This window comes from Notothenia coriiceps, unplaced genomic scaffold, assembly GCF_000735185.1.
Source record: "Notothenia coriiceps isolate Sejong01 unplaced genomic scaffold, NC01 NC01_scaffold00036554, whole genome shotgun sequence".
Lineage (NCBI taxonomy): Eukaryota > Metazoa > Chordata > Actinopteri > Perciformes > Nototheniidae > Notothenia > Notothenia coriiceps.
This window is the reverse complement of record NW_011369255.1, coordinates 17,464-27,302: the sequence shown is the minus strand read 5'-3', so window position 1 is coordinate 27,302 and position 9,839 is coordinate 17,464. Positions and strand designations below refer to the sequence as shown.

The 9,839-nt window shown below is 42.8% G+C and overlaps 1 protein-coding gene across 1 annotated transcript in view; it reads right to left on the bottom strand.

Annotated features, from left to right (window-relative positions):
• The window catches only part of LOC104964079 (enhancer of polycomb homolog 1-like), a 51,229-nt gene that overhangs the window by 25,423 nt on the left and 15,967 nt on the right, over positions 1 to 9,839 (bottom strand). The window contains exons 3-5 of the mRNA XM_010792802.1: positions 6,647 to 6,846; positions 4,824 to 4,971; positions 3,905 to 4,069 (exon numbers count right to left, since the gene is read on the bottom strand). Coding sequence (XP_010791104.1) covers positions 3,905 to 4,069; positions 4,824 to 4,971; positions 6,647 to 6,846 — 513 coding nt within the window. The remainder of the gene's footprint in view (positions 1 to 3,904; positions 4,070 to 4,823; positions 4,972 to 6,646; positions 6,847 to 9,839) is intronic.

The window sequence follows — 9,839 nt, the reverse complement described above, 5'->3', positions numbered from 1 at the left end:
GCAGTTGTAGTTGTGTGTCCGTAAGTGCCGTTCGTGTGACGTCGGTTCGTAACCGGCACACAGAGTCTCTTACACAGCAAACAAACAACGAAAAAAAAACAAGTTTACGTAAGGTTCAAGTATAAAGACGTGCATTGACGCAGATAAGAACCCATGATTAGCGCAAAATTAAACCTAATAAAGCGCACGTAACTTATCTCAGTACTTCTGTCTACTACATATGGCGTAAACCCTTATAGACGTTTAGACCGTCAGACTTAAAACGGATTTATTTTTCTTTGATTCTGTCACCCTATCACACTTCCAACATTTTTACTACATTCTTTTAATATCCTGATAACCACAACAACAACTTACATCACAGGTCTACCCATATGTCCACCCCTGTGCAGAGAAAATTTCCTGCAAATATACCTAACATTCTTTAGTGTGTCTCGTCTTGTCACACAGTAGCGTCGTAAAGAATTCTTTTTCGTAGCATTCAAGTGACAACGCTCAGCTTACTAAAGGTCCCCATTTGGAGGTGAGTCTAAAGGTCGACGGGGGAGACAAAACCAACAGACTATGTTAACCGACTGAGCTTAAACGTCTTTTGGTGTACCTCTGCTATCACTTATCTCGCAACGTCACTACGTGCATAAACACATACGGCTGGGCCTTTCCATTCGACGCGCCTACCCCAAAGGGAGCTGTTTTTTCGTTCCGGCCCTACAGAACCTTCAATAACACCATTATAAACACATTTTTCTTATTCCCAGAGCACCTTTTGCTCTTTCCTGGGCTCCGTGCAAAAACCAACGTCGGTCTAGTAGACGGTCGCTCACACCGATGGCGATGCCACCAAATAGCTCAAAGCTTCTAGCTATCCTTATATCACACCGTCTTCGTTCTCTACGAACTTGCACCCTACCGGAATTAATTTCCTTGATGTCGCTCCCAGCGACGAAGTTGCAGTGCGGTTCCGAAATTCCTAGCGTATAAGTCTCGTATTTGTCTAAGTTTTAACATGCTTCAACTTCGCAACCACAAAACTTGTCCAACACGCGTCCCCTCCGTCCCCAGAACGAAAGTTCGTCTTTGCTCCCGTTCTGTTAAATCTCCTGACACATGGCACAAGCCCCACCCATTCACGCATTGTTGCGGAGCCCTGTTGAAGACAACGGGCAACTAAAGTCCCACACCAATTGCTCCGGTCAGCGCAAGCAGCGCTCTGCTCGCAGTCTGACGCGCAAGTCCTTTAGTAGTCACCCCCAGCTGACAGACTACACAAATTACAGAAGCCAATTTGGTGTCTGGAACATAAATAAATGTCGCATAAAAGGTTTTTGATCAAGTTTTCTAGGGCAACCGGACGCTGCTCCTTTGGCCTCCACCAGATTTCCTTACGCCATTGAGTGAAGCCCAAACTCCTGAGCACAGGAACGTGCTGAGATACCGAAAGTCACAATATCTAGACGCAACATGTGCCGCGCATCTGACTGGAAAAAACTGGAGACGGGAGTGTCGACCGCTGAGTCCCGAGAAGTCTTCGTCTCCTCCTCTGCTGGGTCTGCCACGGATAGCGGAAAGCGCTCCTTCCGGCCGACGGTCCATGATGCGCACATTCTCCTCATTAATTAAGTAAGATAAAATTTCTCGCGCGCGACAAGTTTCGTGGGTCGGAAACTGGCTCAAATATGTTACAAGATTCTTTTCAAATTCCTGGCATGTTTCGTGGCCCCATTGTCACTTGTACATCGTGAACGTCACCTCCCATCCGCTACGACTCTGTCCACCCAAACTCTCTGACACAATCGACTTTAGCGCAACGGGTGTGCGACCGCATACGTCATGTACTCGTCCTCCCTCCGAAACCCAACAAACAGATCGTACCCACCCACGACATGCCCTCCCCGGAGCCACAAGGGCCTCGCTCAAACACCAAACGATTTACACCAAACACGCTCGCCGACCCAATCTCTGCTCCTTGTTAATCCCAACGTAACTTCTAACAACACAACCACCTATTGTACCAAACTCACAACGATTGCGGAGAGGTAATCACCGAATTCGAGCGTCACCAACCACAAGAGCCCATTAACTCAAAACGACAGACAATCCAGCTAACAGGCAAACAACTGTTCAACGACTTAGTGAAAGCCAAGCTTTTCGTACATCCCACCGGAAGATTCAGTTGTCGTTCCCTCACTACGAACAGTGCCTACTAAAGAACAAACCTCTTTGAGAAAAAAAAAAAACAAGTTCCTAGTTTCAACTGAACTTTTCCAACCATAGCTCACTTCTTTGCCCTTTCCAATTCTACCGTGTGTAAATTAACGTTACTGGGTGTTTCTCACAATTTTCCTAAGTCGAAAGTGCTACGACTTTTCAGTAGCTCTTTGTAATCAAAACATGCAAACATATTAAAACGCAGAACGTATTAGAAGTCAATGCCCGGCTTCCCCCCCCCCATAGCGGATGTTTCTAAGTCAAATCTAAATAAGTCTTCCGTAACAGAAAGAGTAAACGTGTCAGTCCTTACCGTTCTAGTCCACTCACAGCAATCCCTGTCACCTACAATCGGTGTGCGCAGGCCCCTCTAGTCTTTTCCGCGACCACAATAACAGCCAGTGTCTCCTTTTTTACCCATGTAACAATGTCGTCTTTTTCTCGGTTTCTGCCGAATCTACACATTCGAACCTTCCCTTCGCTACGAGGCTCCCATCTCTCCTCTCTAAATTTCCTATTTATCTTTTACCTTACTGTTTAATGTGTAGTCTCCAAAACATGGGTTCTCACTCCCTTACACCCCACTGGCACGCAGAGACAGACGTCCACGCCACGCCTCCTCCCGCCCCCCCACCGCCGTCCCCGACCGGCACCCACGCCTGGACCTTGCGCCCCACACCGCGTCCTTCGGACGCAACGCGCGACGACTGCTCAAGAGTAGTTTGCGCGAGTGGCACCGGCGCGGCGACCCCCCCGCCCCCCCCCCCCCTTTTGAACGGCTCTTTGGTACGAAGGGAACCGAGTCGTACTTGGTGAGAGATGTTCTTTTTATCGTTGGTTCACTGCCTGCCATAAATCCACTCGCCTTTACGTGAACAGTGAAAAAGCTTGATTTTGTTCACCAAGCATATTCCGTGAAGACCCTCCCCTACTCTGACTGGTTAGGTTTAGGCAGGAGGAGTGAGATGTTGTGGGTTAGCCAATCAGAGGCAGGTCTTAACGGAACACGCGCGCGCGAGAGAGAGAGAGAGAGAGAGAGAGACATAAAAAGTGATAGAATATAATTGGGGAGGGATGAAACCCTCTTTAATGGTCACACATGCAGAGCATACAGCGAAATGTATTCTCTGCATTTAACCCATCCTAGTACCAGGAGTTTAGTACTAGGAGCAGTGGGCAGCTACTGTACAGCGCCCGGGGAGCAATGGGAGTGGGGGGGGTGTACGGTGCCTTGCTCAAGGGCATCACGGCAGGGCAGGAGGTGAACTGGGACCTCTCCAAGTAGCAGTCCACACTCCATTTTTAGGTCTGTTCGGGGACTTGAACCGGCAACCCTACAGCTCACAGTCCAAGCCCCTACTGACTGAGCCCGTGCCGGTGATACAGGTACAGGTAGACGACGTGTTTTTCGGGTGAAAGAATTTGCTAAACGCGAAAACGCAGCAGCATTTGGATGCACTTCAACAAAAACATAGGCAATGATAAAGTGGAGTGCAACATTCGTAAAGCCAAAATATCAATTTAAAGCAGAGTCAACAAATAATCTCCACCGCCACTTAAAAAAAAAAAACTCGGCTCATTTCAACAGCTCTCGGAAAGGAACGGAGCCATGAAATCCGCAAATCCCATCACTAGTGTGTGTGTGTGTGTGTGTGTGCGTGTGTGTGCGTGTGCGCGCGTGTGTGCGCTTCTGTACCTGGGAGTAGGGCTCGTCGTCCGAGCTGGGGAAGTCGTACTGGTTGAGGTCCTTGGCGTTGAAGACAGCAGGCCCCGGGTGGTGGGGTGCGCCCGACGACAGCGGCAACGCCTTCTGCTTCTTCTCGTATTTCCTCTTCTGACGGGGGACTTCCGCCTTCTCGGGCTAAAGGGGGATAAAGGACACAACTCATGAGATTTAAAAAGCACTCTAAAGGGTAGCCTACGTATCTCTGTCCTGTCTGTACAGTATTTATTTTGTAGAAGACATTTTAACATTAGTTGTAACTCTTGTTTAGTTTAGTTTTTAAGATTAGATTTAACTTTATTGTACAATGAAATGCATCCAAGCAGAAAGTGCAAAGAGTAGCCAAAGGCATAATGTATATAAATGTATAATAAATAGGATTAAATATCTTCTTTATGATGTCATAACGATGTTTTGGCTTGTGTAACCATTAGCCAATCACCAACCAAGGTGCAGATTTAGAAGCATATACATATTAGGTGCTGGGATTAGGCATATACAAGTTAAATACAGTTGTAAAGAATATTAAATACAGTTGTAATAAATAGTAATACAGAGTGAAAGCTCCTTGAATGTTTTAACTTGCACATTTTTGAAGTTATACTTTCTGCTAGTGCTTTATATAATGTGTATAGAATAATGTAGTGCTAGGAAGTGACCGTGTGTCCGTCGATGGTAATACTGTACATGATCATTTAGTTCTTTCTTTAAAAAAATGGATCCCAAATCTCAATGACATTCATTTAAATAAAGTATTTAACAAATAGAAACACACCCTTATAGAATACAGACAATCTTATTTGAATTACAATCATTATCGTCATTTCTGGATGCCTCGTTTTAAAGTAAGAATAAAGCTTAACAAATATTTTTTGATAGAAGCGAGCCTCACCTTGGACTTGTAGTCCTTGAGGTCCATGTGGTCCTGGTGTCGGTACTGGTTAGTGACGGGGACCAGGGGAATGATCTGCGGCCTAACCAGCGCCCGCTCAGCCAACACCTCCGCCATCACCTCCCCACTGTAGTCCGACATGACGTTCCTGGAGAAGAAAACCGGGATATTTCAACACGTTTTCATTTGAAAAGAGAAGTCCTTCTCCCCCTCGAACCACACAAATGAAACATTTAACATTAAGCCGTCTTTGGCTCTTTTCTACAATGTACATGTCCCCTCTGTGGGACTAATAAAGGTTTTCTGATTCTGATCATGGGGGTGTTTCTACATCACTGTCACTAAAGGCGCATTTCCACTGCAGCGCGTAGCACAGCGTTTCTTGTTGCGTTTCCACTAGGGTTAGTTCCGGCTAACGGGTACTGTTTCACAGTTTTTCTAGCTCTCCAAAATCCAGGTTCTTTCCGGGCCAACAACTGGGCTGAATATGCTAAACTAGTGAGAGAATCGCTGGCAAGGGGGCTACAACTACAACAAAATGAACATATTTGACCGTGATTTAATTGTAATACACGTTTCAAAATGATGCCGAAGTAACAACATACTGATACCGGTTAGTAAAAACCATGAATTAATGCTTTGACAAGTCTGCAGACAGACGGAAGGTGAAAAGCCTTTTAAAATGCGTGTTTTCTGAATGGAGTTTGGCTAAGCTAACGTTGTATATGCTCCGACCGTCCACACTCACAACAACGGCCTACAGACATAAATAAACCAGCGACTGTATTCGCCATGACACAGACAGTCTGTGGTTTGTACTTGTTTAACTTTTGTCTAGTTTCTGAACAGATATGAGAACTAAAGCAGAGAAGCTGTGAGCTTGAGGGCTAACAGCTGATGTTGGTTTTCTGTGGTTCGCATTGAAGATGACGTCACGGCTCCGCCTACACTGCGTTACTATAGTTACTGCCCAGCTACTAAACTGTAATGGAAATGCAGCATAAAGTGAGCCTGGCCTACCAAGGCCTAACTATACCGTACTAAGCCGTGCGAGGCCCTGCAATGGAAAAGCGCCATCAGTCGTTTTGAGTTTGTTTAAAGAAAGCAGCTCTCTGAGNCTAACTATACCATACTAAGCCGTGCGAGGCCCTGCAGTGGAAATGTGCCATTAGAGATACTTAACGATGCAGAAAGAGGAAGATAAATAATTCACTGTCACTAAGACACTCACTGACAGCATTTTACTGTGAAACGAGAAGAAAATGTCTTGATATCGAAATGATCTGTAGGGATATGTGACGTAAACTGAAGACTATGAAGACGAAATTCTAAAATGTATAATCAATCTCTTCTGATGACTAGCAAAGTGAATTTTAACACTTCAAGACATTTTTTGTCGTCTTAAGCTTTCCCCGTTTCTTCCACTGATCAATTTTCAAGTCAATTTGATCTTTGAAGAACTAAAAAAAAGAGTTTCTCCACAAGGAATTATGTAAAAGCCTCACTTTGTGTTGACTAGAGGACACTAGTTCCTTTGAAAAAAGTGAATCAGAAGGAGAAATGATTAATAACGGACTTATCGACTAAAGAAACGTAGTTACCAACAACAAGATGCCAGTTATCCAACTAATCGAGGTATCTTTATCCCCCTCAAACTACACCAATGAAACATAATTAAGGAAAATCACCAAGGAGAGAAAGCTCACTAAGTTTTCCACTCTTTTTGTTCCACTTTATAACCCGCCTTTCTGTCTCCAGCTGGTTGTCTAATTGCCTTTTGTTTATGTCTCCGTGTGTTGTGCGTGCAGCCCGGGAGATGTTACCTCTTCTCAAAGATCTCCAGTGTGAGGTGCAGCAGCTCTCTCTTGCTCTTCTCCCTCCTCTTGATCATCTCCAGGATGGTGACGGCTCGGCTGAGATCCCTGCGCAGCTTCAGCATCTTCTCGTAGGACGCCTCGTCGTTCTTACGGTTCTGAGTGTTGGAGGAGGAAATATATATATAAGCGATACTTAAAGACATGATCTATACCGATAAGGTGTTAACATTAAAAGCTGTTCTTTAGTGCATGAGCCTCACACTAAGACGTGTTACGGGCAGTTTCAAACGCCTTAATGACAAGAAATTCGTACACAATCAAATATTATGAATCATTCAAATTTAAATAAAATGTATCGCATGCTGATTCATGTGCATCAAATGTAGGAGTCAACAGGTTTCGATGCTTTGTCTCACTTCTTTGCACTTTCATAAAAGCTGCATGGATGAAAGCTAACGGGTTGCCAAGATCATCCATTTCACACCCAGGATAAATTCTTAAAGTGACCACTTGATGGCGTGCAAATGCTTTACAAAAGAATCAGTCGATGTTCATCTCTGATCAGGGTTTTTAGTTTATTTCTAAATCAACTATACGCCAATCAACAGTTGTGCTTTCATCAGTAACCATTTCACAGAGAAGTTTGTTCAACTTTGGCCTTTAATTCATTCTGGAGGAAGATATTGGTTTTAAAATAAGCTGTAACGAGATTATTGCATTACACTCTCAATGAGAGGTAAGGTGCCAAGTGTTTCCACTGAAACCATGAGGCCTATATGCTAAAATTGTTTCTGTTCGTATAAAAAAAAATTAAAAAAAATCTCTTATTTCTGAGCAAACTGTCCGTTACTTGTCAGACAAGTTTGTTCGCTCACGGCAGTACAACAACACCCCCCTCTACTCTTTGTTATGTGTAGCCACTTTGATAAAAACAATAATTAATTAGTTATATGTTTGTTTGGATTCTGTTGACTCTTTGTATGGATTGTGCCTTCAAAAAACGAAATTAAAAAAGATAATTATTGTCATAAGCTCAAAGCGACAGTGTAGAAATGGCAATGACATTCTTCTGACCTGAGCTCCTCTAACAATGCAACACATATAATAAAAAGTAGTGCAAAAAGTCTATATTTGTGTCTGGAGAAGTCAAAAGGTGGATGTGTGAAGTTGCAGACAGGATATTTCTTTTGACAGCCTGTCAGGGTCAAGTGTTGCGAATCATCGCTCTACATCACAGGCTACATCAGAATAATCTGGCCCGTCTAAATATTTATTTGTTGTCCTTTTCTTTTTTTTTTTACCTCTGCAAAGCAACTTACAAAATACATTTATTATTATTTATACAAAACGATTTGTATACTCAATACTGTGTTTTTTTTCTCACAATTTGGGGTGAAGTGTCTTGCCCAGGGACACAACGACATGCTGACTACAGTGTAGGGCTACTCAATTAATCGTATTTTAAATCGCAATTACGATTATGGCTTGCAACAATTACAAAAACAACGTAATCAAAATAAAACGATTATTTTTGTATTATTATTAATCTTTTTATTTTTATTTATTGTTTTTTCAGTTGAGTTATACTTAAAGTTCAGGGTAATCAACTGTTAAAAACATGCTGTTCACATTTTTTTCTCCAATAAATGGATGTTTTCAAAGTAAATGGATAATCGTTTTTTTATATTGTGATATCAATTATTGACCCAAATAATCGAGATTATGATTTTTGCCATAATCGAGCAGCCCTACTGCAGTGGGGATTGAACCAGGGCCCCACTGACCCTAATATAAACGCACTAATCCACAGCCTCCTCTGAGATGTTATCAGTGTGAAAAAAATATTTCTTGGAATGAGGAAACCAGTCTGACTTGACAAAGTATTTTCCACAAGGTGTGACGCTGCACAATTTATTTCTCCATAGTCATCGTCACACTGCTACTGATGCTTTGTTCCACTTGGCAATACAATAGTATATTTTTTACACTTTAACAGCTCCCCCCCGTAAACTCAAATTTAAAAAAATGTAGCTCTTGCCGTTTCCAGCTAGCCAACTGCTTTTTCTGCAATTCCTCAACTTAATTATTCACGTGTTTTTCCCCCATCTTATAACTCCACTTCTGCCGTTTCCAGACCGCTTTTCTCACCGCTTTTTTAGTTAGTTACACTCCACAATACAACAGCTAACAGTGTCACCGAGTATTATTGCCTTTAAACAAAAGTAATTATCAGCACAGGCAGGGCCGTATCCAGGATTTCCTAAATACGAGGTCCAAATATGTTAAGGGGGTTCGGGGGACACCCCCGAGATTTTTGGGATTTTCATGATCTAGTTAGGTGCTTTTTAAGTCCTGTGGGGGGTCACAAATTCGATAATATATTGATTTCAAACCATATCAGTGGGCTGCAGCATCAATTATTTTTGAAAGTGTAATGCATAAGAATCAGTTGATTGTTACTATTAATGATCAAGACATGCAGAAGAGGCTAAAATGATCACAACACATTGTCAACATTCATTTTCCACGTCTCTCTCCTTTCCATAACCTGCAGCCTCTCTTCCATCTTCTTGAGTCCCTCTGTCTTCTTCCTGTTCATTACTCTCTCTGTCCTCTACTCTTTCTCTTTGTTCAATCTCCCCCTCATTGTTCACTTTTTGCTCCTCCTCACTTGTCGCACCTGCCAGTGAATCAAAAGCAATTCAGCAATTTAGTTCATTTCACTTGTTTGTTTGCATTCTTTTTGTCATTTAAATCGGTTTTGTTTGATTATCAAAAGAGAACAAAGATGTAAGCAAATTGTGTTTTATACAATTGTATGTTATTATGAAATCATAACTGCAATAGATATATGTTGTTTTACAATTATGCCTATTGTCTATAAATGAAGACGATTGTTATAGATTAGAATATAAAATTAAGACTATTGAGATATATAGATAGGGTTATTAAGCCTACATTATTTTGTGTGACGATTCTCTCTCTCTCTCTCTCTCGCTCTCTCTCTCGCTCTCTCTCTCGCTCTCTCTCTCGCTCTCTCTCTCTCTCTCTCTCTCTCCCTCCCTCTCTCTCTCTCTCTCTCTCTCTCTCTCTCTCTCTCTCTCTCTCTCTCTCTCTCTCTCTCTCTCTCTCTCTCTCTCTCTCTCTCTCTCTCGCTCCCTCTCTCCCTCCCTCCCCTCTCTCCCTCTCTCTCTCCCTC